The sequence below is a fragment of the Drosophila ananassae genome, chromosome 2L (genome assembly GCF_017639315.1).
Source record: "Drosophila ananassae strain 14024-0371.13 chromosome 2L, ASM1763931v2, whole genome shotgun sequence".
In the NCBI taxonomy this organism is placed as follows: Eukaryota; Metazoa; Arthropoda; class Insecta; order Diptera; family Drosophilidae; genus Drosophila; species Drosophila ananassae.
The window spans coordinates 21,086,902-21,108,700 of NC_057927.1; the positions used below are offsets into that span (position 1 = coordinate 21,086,902).

Here is a 21,799-nt window from a genome sequence, read left to right on the forward strand (position 1 = left end):
GAGACAAAGTTTTACACAACACTCGGTCCTAACCTGCAAACTGCAGCTGCTGCGCCGCAACTGCACTGCTGCAGCGACGTCAACTGCAACTGCAACGGAGGCAATTTGCATGTGGGGGAGATGGGGGATAGGGGGGCATGTGCGTTTTATCCAAACATCCTCTCATTCTCGGCCACCCACTCTCTCTGGCTCTCTCTGTATTTCGCACAACATTGCAATTGCTAATTTGCATTACATAAAATGCATAGCATTTGTTTATCCCTAAAATTAATTTAAAAAAAGAAATTAATTAATATTAAAGAGTGCGTGTAATTGCAGGTTTTATTTATTTATTTTTGTCCAACTGTTTTTTTTTTTTGAGTGCATTCGATTACACAACTCTCAGTAAACATTAAACACGGGATTCTCAATTTTCCTCGCTCTTTTGATCTTCTGCCCAATTGTCTCCAAACCCCCCACCACTTCCTATCCCCCTCTTCCCCACTTCCTTTTCCCCAAAATTGTTTTCTTTTCTTTTTTTTTTATACTGCCATTTTTTTTCCTCTCGTTCATTCAATTTACTGCTCACACACACACACACAGGCGCAGTTGAAAGCAATTACTGCCATTTTAGGGGCTGCGCTGTGAAAAGGGGTGCAGGGGGCCATACCCGTTATTGCTCTGCAATTGAAAAGGCAGAAGAAGAATAGGGGAGCACACAGCCTCTCCTCTCTCCTCCCTCTCTCTCTGTCGCTTTTAGGCTTTTTGTGTTTGTTGTCGTCTGCTTGTTTGGCTCCTCTCTCTCTTTTGGCGACTCTTCTCTGTTTGCTGCCGTTCTTCGACGCAATTTGTTACACAATAAGAAATTGTATTTATTTACAGATTTTCAGGCCAACCAATAGACAATGTTCTAGAAGCTATATAGCTTCCAGTAGTGGCCATATCTTAAGATCAGTTTAACGATCGGGCCCTCTGAGGGGCGCGGCCTCCACCAAATCAGGCGATCGCCGCTGCACTGCTGCTGACTCGGCTGAAATCGCAACTCAATCTCGAGCCAGTACTTCTACTCGCACACACTCTTCAAGCTCCCCCACTTACTCTTCAAGTTCCCCACTTACTCTTATACTCCTCCCCCCCTCAGAACAGTTCAAGAGTTGAAGAGAAAGATCGTGAGTGCAGTCTCTCTATCTCGCTTCAGTCGAAATAGTAGAGTTCCAAGTTCAAGCTGCCACGCTTTTAAAACTAGGATTGAGATACAAAAAAAAAACAAGATACTATGGGGGTGACAATTATTCAATAAAGAAAATAATGAGGAAAGTGGAAAGAAAAGAAAATATGGGGGTGTGTCTCTATTAACGCTTTTCAAGCAAACAAGGCACCTACTTGAAGTTTATGGCGAAATAGTTGTAGGAAACAATATTCTTTAAGTGACATTCTGTCAGATAACTCGTACTTAGCTTGTCCCCTTCTTTCTGGGGGTTTCTTAATTAACACTCTTATGTAATTCGATTGAAGTCCCCCCTTCTTTTTTGGGGGCTCGATTGATCCGATTCGGTTCTAACCAGTTGCAACTAGCCCCACAATTGGCGAGTGGAACAATGGAGATGGCCGCTCTATTTGTATCTGTATTTGTATTTGTATCTGTATCTGTATTTGTATCTGTATCTTCCGGTAGCCCACCTGACACACCCACTGCCCACCACTGCCCAGGTAGCTCTCTCCAAATCGAGCCCCATTTTAAATTCCCAATTACACAATGACTTAAGAATGACATTGGGCCGAAAATGGGGTGTCCAACGTAGATCTTCATCTATAGATTGTCGGCGAAGAGGCCACCCTTCACTCCAATGTCGCACATGACCAGTCGCCCCAAAAGCCCGCCCCTTTAACTTCCAGCAGAACTCGCCCAAGAAGTACTTCTGGGCGCTATTTCACCAGAGGGACGAGCCCCCAAAAAATTATTGTGTTTGTAGTTGTTATTGCGTACTTTCTTGGACTCTGGAAATTATAAATAATACTTGACTGTTTGTTTTGGCGGTTGATGATGATATTCCAGCCATATCATGCCCACACCACTCCACTCCACCATAGGAACAAATATAGCCAAGCACGATGGCGCCTTTATCGCGATCAGTCGCACATCGTCCGAAATTCCACGGGGGCTTCACGGGGGACCCACGGGCGCTTCACGCGCTCCGGGTTTGATTTTCATCCGCTTCACGCATGCACAGAGTGCCCGCTACACTACGGCCGTAAAAAAAAAAACAAAAGCGTCGCAGCCCGTACGGAGTCGTCAGAGACATCCTCAGGCTGAGTCGGCCGATCGCCGAACCGAATCTTATCGAAAAAGCAATTCCAATTTTTTTGTTCCAACGTAGTTGCCGGGGCTTGCTCTCCTCCGGCTTGTCTCTCCGGATTTGCGGTCTGGGTTTCACGGGATTACTGATTACAGGGCTTATCAATCTGGGTCTGGTCCGTGGGCCTGTTTGGTGTGTGGTTCTTGTTATTGCCAGTGTCGGACACACCCACCTAGTAGCTCCCGTGCCCGCGCTATCTATCACGACCGAAGGAAGGAAGGCCCATAGAGTCGTTGTATGATTCCGTACGGATAATTGATAAGTCATTGGCTCGACTGTTCGACTGCTCGACTGGCCCTGCTATAACACTCGGAATGGCATTGGGGAAACGTGACTTATCGGCGGGTCGAAAATTTTCCGATGCCAGTTTGTGAAATGTAGGAAACCGCCCCAGATGTCGATAATTTACGAAGTAATAGGAATTTTTGATGATCACGTTTTGACCCGAAAGGTGTCTGGACTTTCAACTAGAAGTAGTTTATGATTTTTTCAATTTTTTATCAGAAAAAAGGTGTTTGAAATTTAGCGATAATGTTTAGTCTCTGTTCCAAGGCATTTAGGGAATTCCGGTTCAATTCGGCTCATTAGGAGGATAAATAAAGTAACTAATTAAGTAACTACTAACCCGTAACAAGTGACAAGCTTCAAGTTTGCATTCTTGAGATACATTGTCTGCCAAGGCAGATACTTTCCCGCGAATCGCTTCTACCGTCGTGGTGTAACAAACGAGTGCTACGCGAATAAGAAATCAAAAAATCCTCCACAACATCCTTCCTTACTGTGACTTCCATTTGCAGTAATCTTGAGAATAAACATGAGATTTACTCACTCGCTCAACAAACGGCGGCAAGTGAGCAAAAGGAACACCAACCAGGATCAGAAACACCAATCGAGGAGATCCCTAACCCAGTACCAGAGCCAGAACCAGTTACCGAGCTCACAGTCAAGGACTCACCTGCTCCACTAGAGATCGAGGAGAAGCCAGAGATCATCGAGAGCAAGGAAATAGAAACCACCAACGAGGAACCAAAAATAGAGCTCGTTGAGAGCAAAGTTGAAACTGCAACAAGCCCACCACCACCACCACCAGTAGTAGTACCAACTCCTGAGGAGACAACAACTGCTCTGTCTGCTGCCCAGCTGCGACAACTCACCACTCACCTACTGCAGCAGAACTATTCCCCAGGACCTCGTACCATTACCGCCCAGCTGCTCAGCGGCAATAACCACAACAATCACACCAACAACAACACCAGGGAGGAGAAGCGTCCCAAGTCGGTGACCGCTTCGGTGTTCCGGCCCAGTCCAGCCCAGAAGCCGCCCCTCGTCGTGGAGCCAACGCTTCCGCCCACCACCACAGCCACGGCGGCGATACTGTCCTCCAGCAACCTCCAGCAGCAGTTGCTGCCGCAGCAGCAGACCTCCAACCAATTGCAGAGTCCTGCGCCCCAGCAGCCCGGCACTCAAGAGATGAGTAAAGGATTCTGCTCCTTCCTGACCGAGGATGTCCGAGGTCTGGCAAGTAAGTAATATACCCCATTCTACCCATTAATATACCATTTTAGACCACTCGACTTGAAGATAGTTCTTTTTTTTTTGTTAAATCACTTGATAAGAAATCGGAAAAAAATAGTAGTTTCTGGGAGTGAAGTGCATCGGGTGCGGGTTTCAAGGCTAAAGTCAACTAAACGAATATCATACATATGCATTCTGCTTTCCTGCTTGTTTGTAAATTCTATGCAAAAAAAAAAATAAACAACAACTTGGGAGGGAGAAGCCTACAGAGAACCTCTAGTGACGCGCGCTATTTGATGTGATTTGACGTATTGATTGGTCAGTCAGTCAGTCATTCCGTCAGTTAGTCAGTCATTGAGTCAGTCCATCAGTCAGTCTTTGGCTCGCTTATCTGTGGCCGCAATTTGCGCAAATAAAACTATTTATTTGTAAAGACAACAACAGCTCGTAGCTCGCAGCTCACAGTTCACTGGCAAGTAAAGTAAAAAAATAAAAAAAAAAACTGCATTAGTAAACAATGTTCCGAGTGCTCGCCTGATAAGTGCATAATATAGAAACGTGCATACTCCCCTAGAATAAATATATACCTCCCATACCCATACCTATAGAAGTGTAGAATCCATCTCGTACTTAACCGCAAGCCGGTTGCCGTTCGCCGTTTGCGGCTCTTCTTATGTCACATTTGCCGGCATTACGCATACGCAGTGTATTACATGCGGCACCCCTGCGAATTGTTTTGCAAAAAGATTAGAGTTTCAAGGTGTTCTCTATTTGTTTTTAACTAAAGATTGCATTATAAGATCGGGGCTATAAACTGCTGGGTAAATAGGAAGTCATTCCTGTGTTGCGTATACGCCGGGTGGTACGGGATGAGTGTTTTTCAGTTGCAGGGACCACCCTGTTTGTAGTTGGTTTTAAGGATCGTCATCGATTGTTAATCGAAGCTCCTTCTCATCTCTAGTATTTTTGAATTAGAGATGGACATTTTGTTTCTGTAGACTTTACAGAAAACTTCTCCCTGGATCACCGTTATTGACATGTTTGTATATGTTTTTTGATGATCGTCATCGATTGTTATTTTCCTCCCCACGCTCTTTCTCATCTCTAGTATTTTTTGGACATTTCAAATATTTATTTTCCCAGAAAACTTTTCCGTTGTTTTTTGTTTTTTTGGCTTCGGCTCGGCTCGGCCGGCACTGCCTGGCGACAAAAAAACAGAAATATGAATATTAACTTGAGCCAATTAATATGCTAAGTGATGTTGGCTGTCATCGGGAGGCGGTGGGGGAGGTGGTAGCAGCTTGGTTAAAAAATAAAAAAATAACAAAAAAGGCGAAAGAGAAAGAGAAAGAGAGATGAGCGGCGATGTTTGGGGAGAATTTTTGGCGCGTGTGCCAAGGTCCGGCCATGGATCAAGCGGTGCTGTCTCGCATGTGTCGCCGTCCCTCCTCCAGCACCGCCCACTAATGACACTTTTCGCCTCCAACCCCCAACCCCCAATCCCCACTCCCCACTCCCATCCCATTTCAAGTGGACCTGCAGCCTCTAATCGCTTTCGCTTTCGTTTAGTTTCCTTTTGGTCTCGGCCTCTTTCTGTTGACATTTGGCGCTGCCCGCTAGATACAGATACAGATACACTTACAGATACACTTACAGATACACTTACAGATACAACTGTATCTAGGTACTTTCAGTCTATATTTATTTTCGTTGCGTGGAACGTAAATAAACAGGGAAACGCCATGGCTTTGGCATTTTTATTTTATGTTATTTTTTTTGGGAAGAAGGGATGGATGCACCTTTCCCCCCCACCCCCACCAAGTGATTAGCAATTATTTGGTATTTTTTATGTAATTGTTATTTGTCAACCTCGGTGTTCGGTGTTCGGTACTTTTCCTAACAAACCTCAAATATTCCATTCGTAAAGTTAATCAGTCGTAACAATTGATCGCCTCCTCGATTGCCGCCTGTCAGATACTTGCCAGTTCGATTCTCAAGGCGTTACAGCACACAGATACAAATACAGATACAGATAATTATAGTAGCTTTGGGCAGTGGGTGTTCCTTCTTTTTGTTTTTTTTATATATCTATTTTTTTTTTTTGATGGCCAAACAAACAATAACAAATGCCTTGGTGTAATTACCTTAGGCTCTTATCCGCTCACAATCTATAAAAGCAAATATTTGTAATGATAGCAGAGCCCTGCTACCCGACCCAACCCGACTAGGGAGCAGGAACTCTCAAAGCCATAAATATCAATTGGGTACTTGGTCCGATACTTGGTCCGATTTATGGCTAAAACCGACCACTATTACGGCTAACAATTATGCCGAGTTGATCGGATGACGTGCCAACGCACTCCTATCGTGATTAACACGCAAATGACAGCACAAAAAATTATTTTAACAAATAATACTGGATGGACTAGATGGATTCTCGCCTCTAATCGCTCGAGTTCAAGTTCAGAACTGATACTGGGAGTCTGGCATCTGTGTAAGCTGTTGTATTATTTTATGTTTTCGGTTTTCGGCTCTTACATAAAAAGCTCTACGATGTGTCCCCGTTTTTTGGTTCTATTCCTCCGATTTTGATTTGGAACGACGTCACATCACATCAACAGAACGAGAAGCAATCACGAGAACAAACGCTTTCAATTGCAGATGATGACATAAATTTATTTAAATTGAAGCAGTTTTCGCCAGGGCCCGCCGGCTGGGCCCGCGTATCTCAAAGATTCTTCACGCAAGTCACGCGTCTAGCACGAATTTTTGTAGTGCTGATGCTGATGCTGATGCTGCTGCTAATGTGGCAACCTGTTTCTCGTTGGTGTTCCCTCAAGTGCACCGTATGTGGCTCAAGTGCAGAGATGCCTTTCACAAGCGACTCACGACCTCCTCCAAGTGTATCTTATATATTTTTCACAAAAAATACGATAGCTAGTGACTGGAGACTGGATCAGTGGGTGATGGCCAAGTCAAGTCATAGTGCAGCTGCCCAGTTAGCCAGTTAGGCAGTTAGCCGCTAAATGCGAGAGTCCCGGCCTTGCGATTATTGGCGAAAAACAACACTTTGCAAGCCTCTCATAAAAGTGCACTCGAATCCGATAGATATAGATACGGATAGACCCCCAATGGGCCGGTAAATGGGGGTTATACACACTCATATACCTAGCTATGTGGATGAGGCATTATCATGCGCCATAATTTCTGTTGTTTTTTCCGCAAAACAGAAAAAAAAAGAAAGAAAAGCTTTGTTGAGTAGCACTCGAGTGCCATAATTACAAGTCACACTGCCGGGTGGAGGATCCAAGGGCGTGCACCCAGGAGGGAGAGACCTTTGGGCGTGTATTGTTAATTAATTTGTTTGTTTCAAATGCAGTGGCTAAGGAGGGGTATGGGGGGGTGGTGCTAGTGGGGGGAACTCAAAGCTGCAGCTACAAGCTGTGCAAATCCCTAACAAACCCACTAATCTGATCTTTATTGCGGCCGCCATATGTTCCTCAAAACACTGCCCACTAAAATTTGTTTCTAGATAGATCTTCCTATCAAAAATACTAAATACTCCTACTAAATAAAATACTAAATTTAATAAATAATTAGCAATTATAGCAATTAGGCCAGAAATTCCAGTTTTAATGAGTTCTGGCAGGGCCAGAGAGTACTCCCTGGGATTATGGCCAGTTGCCACTGCAGTTGGGAATTATCCGATTATATACGACCCTCTAATATATAAAAGATATAGCAGCAAGCCCAAAGGCAAACAATGCACTCACATTCACCAACTTTTCGACTTGCATTTGAAATTCTATTTGGCCTGCGGTCGGGTCGGCCCTCCGTCGCTTTAGTTAGTTTTTCATTTCCATTTTGCAACTTAATAGTCGGCGCACAGAGGCGGCTGGGACCAGTTTTATTAGCATATCATATACTATAGTCTAATGGGAATGGGGAATGGGGAATGGCTTGATATGGAATGAAATCAGGGATCAGGAATGCCTGAATATATGGGCTTAGATGACGCGGGTTCTCGTTTGCTTACAAATCAGTAAGATCGCCCCGGGATCGCGGCCCTGACTGATAAGATGCCTTGCACCTGATCTGGGGTGACTGCTATAGGCCGATCCGATGCACCCTCTAGTTATTCAATTCCTCAAGTATAAATAGCCGGAATAGGTAGAATATTATATTATTTATTTGTTTGCCTGATGATGGATGCTACTGCCAGTACTGCTGGGCTTGTACTTATTCCGCGTACGTCAATAGAGGAGATGGGGGCTCTGAAACGCTGATTAATGAGTTCGGCCAGCCAACCGGCCATAAAAATCATGGCTATGCCTCGCAATTGGAGCGACTAATAATTGTATAGCACGTTGCGTTCAATTAGTCTCAATTGGGAGCTGTCAATTAGGGACTAGATGGCGATAATTGAAATTTCGGCACCACAGTGTGCCCTTCTATACATATATTTTCATTCAGAGTTTAATTAACAGTGGGTATTCGAGTCGAGATCCATTACCAACCATCACCCCACACAGCAACAAGGTGAAATAGCTTCTAAACAAAAATATTTCTTTATTTGCAGCTCTCAAGGAGGAACCCGACGATCTGAGCCATCATTTGGGCTCCACCGCGGGCATCCACATGGACGACATGCCCCAGTTCAGTGAAATGTTCATGGGCCTGATCGGCAACTGCCTGATGCCCGACGACATGAACTCCCTGGACTCGACCACCTGCTCGACGGCAACGAGTGCCCAGCACTACCAGAGCCCCAACAGCAGCAACTCGGTCACCAGCCACTCCACCAGCAACAGCTACGCGAACAGTCCGCTCAGCCCGCTCACTCCCAATCCGCTCACGCCCACACCCGTGGTCAGTGGCAACAACACCAGCCATCACCAGCAACAGCAACAGCAACAGCAACAGCAGCAGCAACAGCATAGCCATCAGCAACATCACCCCCAGCATCACGACAACAGCAACAGCAGTAGCAACATCGATCCGTTGTTCAACTACAGGGAGGAGTCGAACGACACCAGCTGCTCCCAGCACCTGCACTCGCCCAGCATCACCTCCAAGGTGTGTACTCCTCCTTCGATAACTACCTCCCTTTCAGGACTAACTTAGAAGGCAATTAATCAAAATAATATTCTCTTCCATTGCAGAGTCCCGAAGGCAGCAGCCTGCCATCACTGTGCAGCCCGAACTCGCTGACTCAGGAGGACGAGTTCTCGTTCGCCGACTTCGAGATGCGTGCTCCTTACATCCCCTTGGGCGATGACATGCCTCTGCTCACGGAAACGGATCTGATGTGGTGTCCGCCGGAGGACCTGCAGACCATGGTGCCCAAGGAGATCGATGCCATGCAGCAGCAGTTGCAACAGTTGCAGCAACAACAGCAGCAGCAGCAGCAGCATAATCAGCAATACGCCGGATATCAGCAGCAATCGCAGCAGTCGGGCGTCCACCAGCAGCAGCATTTCTCCAACTCCCTGTGTTCGTCGCCAGCGTCGACTGTCTCGTCGCTGTCGCCGTCGCCGGTGCAGCAGCACCAGCAACAGACCACTGTCTTCGCCAGCGATTCGAGCGAACTGGCAGCCCTGCTCTGCGGATCCGGAAATGGAACCCTTTCGATACTGGGCGGTAGTGGAGTGTCGGTGGCGGAGGAGTGCAATGAGCGTCTCCAGCAGCAGCAACAGAGTGGTGGGGATTTCCGCAGCTTCCAGCAGTTGCAACAGGAGTTGCAGTTGCAGGAGGACCACCAGCAGCAGCAACGTCAACAGCAGCAGCAGCAGCAGCAGCAGCAGTTGCTGAGCCTCAGCATCGAGTGTAAAAAGGAGAAGTACGAGGTTCCAATGGCACCCAGCTTGTGTCATTCCATGGAGGATGCATTTGAGAATGACTACAGCAAGGATTGTAAGTATCTGAGGGATACAAGGGGATAGGGAATGAATATCTGAGGGATTAGATAGAGAGACTAGTTTATGGAGAAAGAATAGATGGTTTAGAAGCTATACTACTGCCTTGGGAATCTTCCACGCACATTTCCGTCTCCTGCATCTTGAGAGGCCTAATTTTATGGCAGTTCGTGACTAAAAATATCCGTGGAACTTGCTTTATATTATTTTTTATGATGTGTGCTGTGCCAACGCACACGCACCCACACCACCAGCCACTCCACCACAACGCCTACATGTAAAAATAGCGGCGAAGAATGAAGAAATTTTCCGAATTCTAAATTTTTGTTTGTTGCGTGTCGCAGTGGATGACACTTTGGGTTGGGGCTTGGGGTTTTGGAAGCACAGAACGAGAGCAGCGGGAGAGCTAATTGATGTGGTTCCAAGTTCCAAACGACCCACTCCAGTGGCTGGCTTGTAAGCGATTTTGCGTAATATTCCCAGACACCGCCCTCTTACCTTTGACACATGTCATGAGGCACGAGAGCGGCAGCAGTGATTGATGTCTGCCACTGCCACAGGAGGAAGTCCACAGATACTTAGATATTTAGATACATAATATGCAGATGTATGGAACGGTGACAAAAGTCTCTGGCCCTGTCAATTGTATTGACTGCAAGTGCTCCGATATGACAGCCGAAAAAATAAAATAGAAAATAAGAGACGGGGGGTGCCCAGTGACAGATGTCTTTAGGCCTCTATGAGGTGCTCCACTAGTTCTGGCACCAAATCCCCGCTGATTTATGTCCGAGGGGAGCGGGATGTGAAACAAGAAATAGCTACTTGTATAGATACTTTTGTATAGATACAGATACTTTCGAATATATACCCGTGCGATGGCCAATTATATATGCTGGCAGGCGGCAGGCAAAATATTATTGTTTTAAATTAGCACCAATGTCATGGGCAAAGGAATAAATTTGGCCACCGTTTGATTCAATAAATTCTGGGGATTAGCCGGCTATAGGATATAGGAGCGTTTTTCTCTCTTACCTGAAATTTTAACTAGAAATGATTATGTTTCTCTATTTTAGCTACGAACCTGGACTGCTGGGATCTGTTGCAGATGAACGTGGCGGAGGCTCCCGTGAGTCCTGCCACCTCACCTGCCCCCTGCAAGGTGACCACGATTCAGTTGCTGCAACACCAGCAGCAGCAGTTGCAACAGCAACACCAGCAGCAGAACATCATTCTGAACGCCGTGCCATTGATTACAATTCAAAACAACAAGGGAATACTGCAGCAGCAGCAGCAGCAGCAGCAACAGCAGCAGGAGCAGCTGCAGCAGCCGGCTCTAAAGATCTTGAACGGAGCCAGCATTGCGCCAGTGACCACCAAGGCCACCATTCGGCTGGTGGAGACTAAACCCACGACGCAGCCTCGATTGGCGAAGGTTAATGTGATTCCCCAGCAGCAGCAGCAGCAGCAGCAGCATGGAAACAAGCGACATCTGAATAGCGCGACAGCTGGTGGTAATCCCGTAGAGTCGAAGAGATTGAAGAGCGGTACCATCTGCCTGGATGTGCAATCGCCCCAGCTCCTGCAGCAGCTGATCGGCAAGGATCCCGCCCAGCTGCAGGCGCAGGCGGGAAAGCGCCAGGCCACCGATCGCTGGCAGCAGGCGGCGGAGAACAAGCAGCAGAAGCAGCAACAGCAGCAGCAGCAACAACAGCAATCGAACTCGGTGCTGAAGAACCTGCTGGTCAGCGGACGCGACGTAAGTGCCGGCTACTGTATTGTGCCGATGCGGCCCAAGAAGCAGCTGGCCAAGGTCTAGACCAAGAGCTAGACCTTGACTTGGCCAGCCAGCCACCACAACCACCACCACCCGCCTCTCAATTAGCCAAGATGGAAGCACCCACAGCCGGCTATGATCCCCAAAAACCCAAAAAAGCAAAAGGATTGTTAGGCCTAAGAGCATGGACAAGCCCATTAAAACAATTTGTCTTTGTAAATGGATCGATTTTATATAGAGAACTATATTGCAGAACGTCAGCTACAATTGTAAACTATTAACCGTAGAGTGTAGACCGTAAACTGTAACCAACAGAGCAACCTCCCTCCTCCCGCTGCGAGAGGGCTAAGTTTAGTCCATTTTTGTAGTCCCTAGATTACGTTAGTTGCTAGTCTAATCTTAGTTATATGGCGGATAGATCTAGTCTAGATGTGTAAGTTAGCTGCAGTTGCGGCTGCAGCAGCGTGTGGACTTTAAAAATTATAAATTTTTTTTAGACTATTTAAAATAGTGGCGAACCGAATCGATAATCGACTTGATCGACCGAATTCGCGAGGCGTTAAATCCTAATCTTAAGTTTTAGCTTGGCGCGATTTGTTGATTTCTTTTTAAGTTTTGACCCTAAGCCAGTAAGCTAAGCATGTTGTTAAATCTTCTATTCTCTAACCTATTCTGTTGAGCGAAAAGTTCTATTGTACATAAACGATAAACGAGGAGCGCTAGGATAATAGTTATAGCCTCGATTTCGATCCAAGGATAATAGAAAATCACATCACATTGGATAGAAATCGAAATCGAAATCGCAATCGCAACACGCAAGACGCAAGACGCAGAGTTTAGAGTAAAAAAAAATAAGGATAAAAGAACGATTGCAATAAAATTGTAAACTACAATATATAAATTCAAATACGGCAACTTTAAGTTTTTTACTGTGATAGCATTTGCTTTTGTTGTTTGAGTTTCCCGCACACCGGTTTATCAGGTTTATTTTTCTTAACCCTTTTGGCTTTCTGTTACCAAAATCGAGCAATTTGTTAGATGTGTAAGCTTTGACTGACGACGAAAGGATATTGGAGGAGGAAAGGATATATAGGAAGTGCAGTAGGGAGCAGGATTTGAGAATTCAGAGTTTGTTTTGGAATTCAGTTTTGTTTTTTTTTTACCTTTTGTTAATCGGATAATCGAAGATAAGTGTAAATTGTCAAAGTTTGTGAATGAAAAGTAACAAAATTGAAAACCGAAATTCGAGCGCTGAAGGTACAAAAAAAAAATAAGAAAAATGCAAGATGGAAATTACAAATCCCTATAGAGAAGATTTAAATACAAAGATGAAGCAACTATAAGATAGAAGAATATGCACACTATATAGTTCTAATGGAAAGTCAAGAACTAAAAAAATAAACACAACACATATACATAGAAAAACTATTAGCAATTAAAGAACAATCCTCGTGTTGCATAACACACACACATGCATAAGAATATATATAATATATATATATTATATATTTAGCTATAGATTATAGAAGTATAGAGCGTATATAGAACAAACCTCGGGTCGCCACAGAAGCTTTAGCCTGGCAGGAGCTTTCGATTCTTATTAGTTGATTTAATTTAGTTTGTAGTGCCTTTGTTTTGTTTTTATTAGCGATACGAACCATAAACGACGGAAAAGGACACTTTTCCAACAAAACCGAATGAAAAAAACCACAAAATATTACCAAACTGATGTTTTTGTTTTGATTTTTCCTTATTTGATTTGGTTGGCTTGGTTTTGGTGTTTAAATATTTAAATGGATTTATTGATTTTGTTATCCTTTACTGACCTACATACAGTGTGTGTGTGTGTGTGTGAAGGAGTGTGTGTGAGTATTTATGAATGTGTATGTGGGGTGGCTTCGCTTTTTTTTTTTTTTTTTATATCCCAACAAATTTCTCATTGTGTCGCCAGGCTGGCTTGGCAGCTTAATTAACTTTGGCGTACTATGGCGTGTCTGGCGCACATCGATATACAAACACACACACACACATGTATATAGAGAGTCCTTATCATAAATATCCTGCTGGCAAATACTATATAGAAATATACCTAAGGCCCACAAATTTACACGCAACTTTCTGGGTGAATTTAAAATGACGGGACACCCGCTATTGACACTACTTTGGCAGGCCATTGAGTTGTTATTCCGGTCTGTTTCCCGGCCCACCGCCCACTAATCCCTGCCACTGCCCCTCCTCCTGATCCTTTACATTCCGATAAGTCCCCAGGACTCCAACGCGTGCCGCATTCAAGCTTCCCATTCGTATTGATTTTGCACCTCCGGCTCTCCTTTAGATCCTGGTCTATCCTTTGCCCTCGCAGTGCGCACAGCTGACGCTCTTCCTGGTGCCTCCTTGGAGCCTCTCCAGCTTTCACTCTCACTTTCCCTGCCGAAGAGCAGGGACATTTCTCTTCCTCCCGTTTTCTCTTTTGTTGGGGCGGCACGTGTCTCTTATATACAAAGTTCCCGGGTTCCGGGTGGGTCTCTGGGCCTACTGCTTTTTTATGGCCTACACGAGCCACCCACTCTGGGGGCGGACTTTTCTGCGTCACGGCTGGTGCGGCTCTTGTCCGTAATGCGAAGGTTCCTGCATTAATGAATCGCCGTCCGACGTCCTGCGTCCTGCGTCCTCCGTCCGGCGTAATTGGCTGCAGCATCTACCCGCCGGAATCCCAATTTGCATTATTCTCAGGCGACACATGTGTGTGTGTGTGTGTGTGTGGGAGAGAGAGTGTAGACCGTGTGTGTGTGTGCCTACGTGGTTAAATATTTGCTGCCTACTTAGAGGGGCTTCTATGCATCATTTACTTTATTTACTTTTGTGTTCTGCGTTTCTGTTTGCCAGGCGAAGAGGAAAAGCTTCAGGGGAACAGGAAAACAAATAGAACAATTCATCAGATAGCTGAAATTTGCCAGATAGAACCGATCGTAACCGCATCTACCTCGTGTGGCAAGTAATCGAACGAACAACTGAAACTGAAACCGAAACTACCTCCGGATCAGCCAGCAATATTTAACAAAATATATATAGATAAACCTCAACGAAACAAATGCCAAAAACATAAAAGAAAATAAACCAAGGCGCCCATTTAGGAAATTTTATTGTTAGAGAAAAAAATGAGAAGCAATCTGTAGAGAATGTAAAACTAGACAAATAGATGACAACTTAGCATATATCTATATTATATAGTATATTCCTCTCGATAATCACTTACAGTCAGAGCTCCAGCAATGGGGCTGACTTGAGAATGTATTTGAATAATTATGAATAGCCCGAAAAGACTGCGAGCCGAAAACTCTGAAAAATTATATACACATAGCGCGGAACTTATATACATAGATCTAAGCATGATTGTAAATAGGGTGCAGACGGAAGGCTAAAACACCAGACACCAGAACTCTAAGAAAAAAGTAAAAATTAATCGATGTGGCTTTAACTAAACTAAACAGTAGTCAGGAGGAGTAGTCAGTAACTGGGCAGATGCCTAATATTTAGCTATGATATCGAGAATATATAGGATTAATAGGAAATCCCCCAAAGAAAGTCAAATTCAAATCGACTAACGATAACAATAACAATAACGACTTTGTATTAGATGATCTCGCACAGATCCCAAATCACATTTAGTTCAATTGCATTATTCGCGTTATGTACAAGGATCAAAGATGGATATCGGAAATAGGAAATCAGATGGGAAGTTGGGAAGTTGGGTAGCTTTATCGACATGGAGTGCAAAATCGGGAAACGGAACTAAACCGAGATCGAGTATCGAACAGAAAGTACATACAATACCACAAATATACCACATATACCTCAGTACATGCATAAGTACGATCGTGTAGACCGTCGAGGATATCACACATCCTTGACGGCGCTTACTCACATACATACATACCTCGTGTATACATATAACATTAACTAAAATATACATACATACATACCTAAGCCTAAAGCATAAACCTAACCTAATGCATATTCCGACTTTTGATAGTTCAATACACCTTAGTGAATGTTGTGTGCGACCTTCCTTTGATAACGAGCGTGTTTTTCTACCTCCAATTCTAGTTGTGTGTGTCTCGCATTTATAGAAAAAAAAAGGGATTAAAACTAAACTAGAAGAACCCAGCTAGAGCAACTAATCTAAAGCTAATTCCTAAAACCCTAAACTAGACTAAACTAAACTAAATTAAAAGCTAGCACAAGTCTAGAGCAATTAAATTAAACTAATAACTAAAAACTAAATGTTGTGTAATTTTTATAGTCTACTTATGTGCGTCCGCAGCAATACAAAACAAAACAAATACATACATACCTCGGAAAATGCTTCAGTAAAGTAACGAAAAAAAAATAAAGTAAATTTAGTCAAAATTTTGTGAGTCACTCCCCGAAATCCCCGATACAGATTTATTAGCCGCTGTGTTCTGGCCAGAAAATGAAGACAGACATGCGAGAGAATATATAATACATTTGTGAACATAATACTGAACACACACACACCCCCGAAGACACACGACATATCCGTTTACTATAGCTCTTGATTTAGTCAACTCATCATAACGCGAAAGGATATGGCAAGGATGTGGCAAAGTCAAGGCGAAGGTGACGAGCACTTTGTGCCCCGAATTGCAATTGATTTGGCGGCTGGCTGATTTTGATTAATGTCCCTCATCCACTTCAGCTGCAGAGTCATTCCCTCCCGACAGTATGAAGTTCATTCGGAGTTCTACTCTCGCTCTCGTTGCGCCTTGATTAATTGTCTAGACATTATGTAAAATTATATTATGATTGCTGGCAGCAGTAGCAACAGGTTGCACTGGAAGTATGTATGTCTCTGAGAATGTAACCTTTCGACCTGCGACTCATTTGTCAAAGTGGCAAACACCAAGTGGAGAGTCATTTTCATGGGGCATTTACTTTTATTTGCCATGCCAACAAATCTCTTGAACCTTTCGCCTTTGGCAGGCCGGTTAATTTGCCGCAATTATTTGTGCTTGTCAGCAGACAAAGCTGCTTATACGATGATGATGTGCCCAACCACCTTCTAAAAGGTTGAATCCTTTAAACAATCTAGAGACACGAAACACAACAAAACACCGAGAATACCTCCAGTCCCACACACAAAAAATATTTAGTGTAATTCGAACAGAACAAAAAAAGTATAGAGCGAAACTAGCCTTGAATTAGACTCGAATCGAATCGATCCGCTATGTAAGGCCACAAAACTAGTGTTTAAACGCCGCAAAGTATGCAATATTATACATATATACACCTATATACATTAATAAATATATATATACAAGATACAAGATGTCAAGCAACTTATACATATACATGCGAATGTAGTACGATACGATATGTCATCTGATATCTGGATTATAAAGTATTTTAATAAACTTTTAATAAATATTTTAGTAAATCCAATAAAAGAATAAAGTCGAACCCCAAAACTGACACAAGGATATATACTATGATGTCTATGATGGCGATAAGGATGCCAGCAGTTATGGGGAAATTGTGTTTTTATCTCAAGGAGGAGTCGGGATGGCGGGTGTTTAGAACTTTTCTGTTTCCCATCTTTTTGGCTGTCTTCGCAGAGTTTTCGATTTATGTGCATACATTGGCCTGACCCTCGAGCATATTTGTATTGACAGGCCATCCAGCCTGGGAATTGATTAATCTCCATTGTATATATTGTATTTGCCTTGGTCCCACCGACCAACTGACTGACTGGCAATTTATTAAAATCTTTTGATTGGAATAAATGATGCTGCCAGCTAATCAAGTTGCCTGGAACTTGAGTATCCGACTTCATTATTGTTTTCTTGTCCTGTTTTATTCCCTTTAGTAGCATACAGCACTTAAGTATGCCGTGCACATAAATATATATATATATATTTGTTTGTATATAACTTTTCCTCTTATCTTTTGGGTGTGCCTAAGATTTTCACTTGTCTGCCCAAATTTAAATCTTTCACTTCGTTTGGCCGCCTCTGCTTGTGCTTCTGCCTGAACCTGAACCTGAACCTGAGCCTGTAAATAAATGACAAATTTTCGTCACACACGAGCGCTGAGACGAAATTAAATTCCGCACAAGCGTCGGCCCCCCACAAAATATGCCTGACGAAAATTGCATTACGTATACGCCACGTTGTCGTCCGACTGCTTGGCTGCTTGGCTCTATGTACGAGTTGTTCATGTTTATTGCTTATTGATTTCCAGGGACCCGCTTCAGTTTCCAATTTCAATTTCACCTCGTTACGAATCCTTTCGTGCCTGCAGCAATTGCGTTTCAAGTGTTTTTTTTTGAACTCCCAGGAGTCGTTGCGCAACAGAGTCGAATTTAAACTGCCTGCCTGCCCCACGAAACTGTTCGCCACATTTGTTGCCTACTTTAGCCCCAATTATTATGCGGTGACAGCAGATTTTTCTGCAGAAACTTTTTGGTGCAAAAGTAAAGGCAGAAAGTTTCGCTTTAATTGCTTTTGTTGTGTTTCCTTCCCCCGCCTGCGGACAGGACTCGGGTGGGCGTGGCACGTGTAGCACGTTGAGGCGTCGATGAAATGCGATGCCATAAAAAGCAAAAATCCAATTAGTCGGCTTTAAACGACGGGCCTGCACAGCTCAGCAGAATGCCAAGGAAATCCTCCATAAAGTCGAAGGAAAAGCTGCAAGGATATCAAAGGACGGCGGAACAATGCGGGAAGAAAACGAAACGATTCGGAACGAAACGGCAGAGACGCAGTTCTGTCCAATTATTATAATGCTTTCCCGGAAACCTTTGTGTCCGGCGGTGTCTCCTATCTAATAGTTGCGTTTTACTTGCCAAGCAATTGCCTTTTAATAATTTATTAGAGAATATTAGGCATGAAGGCGATGCCCAAATTGAGCCAGAGACCTTTGGCAGGTCTCTCCGACGGCCTGCCATACAATATATCAAACAATAAACCTATTACACGACTCCTACACTTGGCATTTCTGTAGTCTCCTAAGAAAGTAGGAGGAATCGATGTCCTCGGGGGACTGAGCGCGTGCCATCAGAATTTTTCACCGTTTTCGTTACGCATACGCCCTGTTGTCGGGCTCGCTTACAATAAACATGTTTTCGCCTCTTTCCTCAAAGATTCCACTACACCCCGAGGTGGGAGTATTTATTATTTTCGTTCTGTTTCCAAGACAGATCTTTTTCCTTTCACTTTTTCTTTGTCCAATGTCTTGTTTGTTCATCGCTCAACTTTCAGCACTTTCGCTTTTAGTCTATAATTTCTGCAATTAGTGTTTGCTGCAATGGGAGACCAGCCTGGGAGGGCTGTGTCAAGTTCAATAGACTGCACTTGAACCCTTGTCCATTGGTCATCAACACAAGACTAGAGGAGGGGTTATTTTTGGCATATTTGCGAGTATCTTCGTCATGGGCCGCTGTCAGGAAGAGCACAGGAAGAAAAAAGACTGTTGTTTTTGTTTTAGTGTGTTGGAGTTAAATCCAAAATAGTTATCCTTATTTTCAGTGTATTGGGATTACAGACGCAGCTTGACAGCCTTCGAAACTGATATATTCCCCACTTCCTGTCACTTTTTATGTCTGGCGGGAATGAAAATGGACTGGGACAGAGGCTATACTGGTAACTGGGACTGGTCTTCGTGGTTGAATCGAAAGCTGGGGCGTTCTTTGTGTCAATCCGAAATCCACATCATAATAATGTCCCGCCGCTGGATTCTGTTTCACTGGGAGGAGTCATACTGCTCGAGCAGCAGGACCCATTCCCAAGCATCATTAAAATATGATTTATTACAGGCTTCGCCATCCAGCCCTCTCCCTTTGAATGCTTTTGGTTGGACATCTTCCCCGCTTGGCTTTTCACTGCTGGCGTGTCGCTTTTTCTTTGCGTTCCCGGGGCTTTTCCACTGGGACTAGGTCCTGAGCCTGTTCGAGTGACTTTAAACATCTTCATGACTCCGGAATTAGCCCAGTTTTTCTGCTCGATTTTCGCCAGGTTTCATTGAGTTAATAGCTGGGGATGGGGGAGGCCATGCCATTTGCATAGAAATAGAAATAGTAGCGAAGGCGGAACAGTCCAAAGTTTCATACCCCCGGGAGTGTCAGTTCAATGGGGATTTTGGGAGTAATTAAGCTGCAAATTGGTTAATTTAATTTACGCAAAGATTACGCTACTTAAGATTTAATTGTAATTTTAATTGTAAGCGATTTACGTTATGAATACCAATAGGTTTAGATTTTAAGTCAGACAATTATGAAAATCGATCCATTTAAGACAAATTGTAATAATGATTTTCCTCAAAAAAAATATATAAACTTTTCAGAGCTGTGTGGTGCTTTCATTATCCATTACTACTTATATTAAATATACTAATTTAATATTTTTTGTCTTCTCTTTTCTATCCATCCCCAAAAAACAGGACTGCGAAACCGAACCAATGATGATAGATGACAACTCCCTGGACCAGTCTCCCAACTTGGGCAAATATGGCATTCCTCTGCACTGCCACACTTCCACATCTGCGGTGCTCAGGAATTACAATAATAATCCACTAATCAGCGGAACAAACTTCCAACTGTCACCAGTTTTTGGAGGCTCCGATGCCGGTGGCGACGGCGGCGATGGCGATGCAGGATCTGTGGTGTCCTTGGACGATTCGGTGCCGCCGGGCTTAACGGCCTGCGACACAGATGCCTCCAGCGACAGCGGCATCGATGAGAACAGCCTGGTGGATGGGGCATCGGGGTCATCGCCGCGCAAGAGGATTCCGGGAAATACCAGTGCCAGTGAGCTGGGCGAACCCACCGCACCGCCACCCCTCAAACAGCAGCAGAAGGCCCAGCAGGAGGAGGAGTTGGAGGGAGCCGGCAGCAGCAACGCCCCCAGCCGGAAGACATCGATATCCTTCCTGGACAGCAGCAATCCCCTGCTCCATACACCGGCGATGATGGACCTGTGCAACGACGACTACATCATGGGGGAGGGCGGCTTCGAGTTCACCGACAACCAGTTGGAGCAAGTCCTGGGCTGGCCAGGGATGGCCTAGAGAATCGTTACAGCTTAGCATGCACTGCATTTTCACAGAGGACGTTTTGTTTTTTGAGTTTAGTTTGAGAGAGAAGGAAAACATTGAAATTAGACGGTGAATCGAAGATAAAGCTAACCAAAAGATTGACTTTGAGCCTTGCAAGAAAGTAGGACTATCCTCCGCACGACAAAACCTGACAAGACCCCCAACCCAACACCCACAAAGGACACCCAAGCTAACCTACACAATGACCCGTAATAGAAAAAAGAATAAAAAAAAATAAACAGGAAGGGTTAAACACATTGGAATAGTTTTGTAGCCACGTTAACTGCCTAGAACAGAAGAATATACATGTATGTAATTTAGTCTTAAAGTTTTTTCTCTCAGACCGTTTTCCCAAAAAAAAATATGCAAAAAAAAATGTAAAAATAAAGTGGAAAGCGGAAAAACACTGGAAAAAATATCTTTTACAAACAATGAAAAAAAATGTTCATAGTTTTTGCTGGAAGGCTCAAACAAGTTTTTGGTGATGGTTGTATTCTTTTTTATAACTTTCAAGCGCAAAAGCTGTGACGACAAAAAAAAAAAAAGTTTTTGATCATGTTTTACAAATATAAAAAAAAGAAAAAACCTAAAAAAAAAATAAAAAAAATGTAAAACTTAGTTTTTTAAGTAATCAGTTTCAATGTTTTCAAAGTACTACAACACAAATGTAGTAATTATAATATTTTAATTCTATTAAGTAAAAGCTAAGTGAAAATATCTATCCGTTTCCCTTGATCTTAACTACAGGATACACATATACTTTGATATACTTTGTGCATTTCTATTAATTAACTTTGTGTCGATCATTTTCAATCACTTATCGATTTCTCTTGACTATTTCGATTACCGATTCTTTGATGTAAACTAGTTATAATTCTGTTTAAGGCGCATCATACAAAACAAAATGTTTGCTTTCTTAAATCCAAATTCAATCAATGTTCAGTGTTTTAATTCAGTTTGTTTTTAATTTTAATTGGCAAATAAATATAAAAATCTATTCAATGAAAGTTGCATGCAGAAAAAATTACAGTTTTGTTAATTTTGGGTGGGTAGTGGATTTCTTTTACAGGATATAAGGATTATTTAAGGACATTTGGAAAGCAAAGCCAAGGAGCTAAAATATTTTCTACAATCGGCTTGATGTTTTT

General features: G+C 43.5%; 1 protein-coding gene across 2 annotated transcripts in view; it reads left to right on the forward strand.

Annotated features, from left to right (window-relative positions):
- LOC6501592 (protein similar) overlaps positions 1-21,648 on the forward strand; it is a 62,894-nt gene extending 41,246 nt beyond the window's left edge. For both annotated transcript variants that reach the window (XM_001955500.4, XM_014911629.3), the window contains exons 8-12: positions 3,134-3,858; positions 8,431-8,927; positions 9,014-9,764; positions 10,840-11,522; positions 19,998-21,648. In XM_001955500.4, the coding sequence (XP_001955536.1) occupies positions 3,134-3,858; positions 8,431-8,927; positions 9,014-9,764; positions 10,840-11,522; positions 19,998-20,624 (3,283 nt within the window). In that variant the 3' untranslated portion in view covers positions 20,625-21,648. The remainder of the gene's footprint in view (positions 1-3,133; positions 3,859-8,430; positions 8,928-9,013; positions 9,765-10,839; positions 11,523-19,997) is intronic.
- Positions 21,649-21,799: the final 151 nt, after the last annotated feature.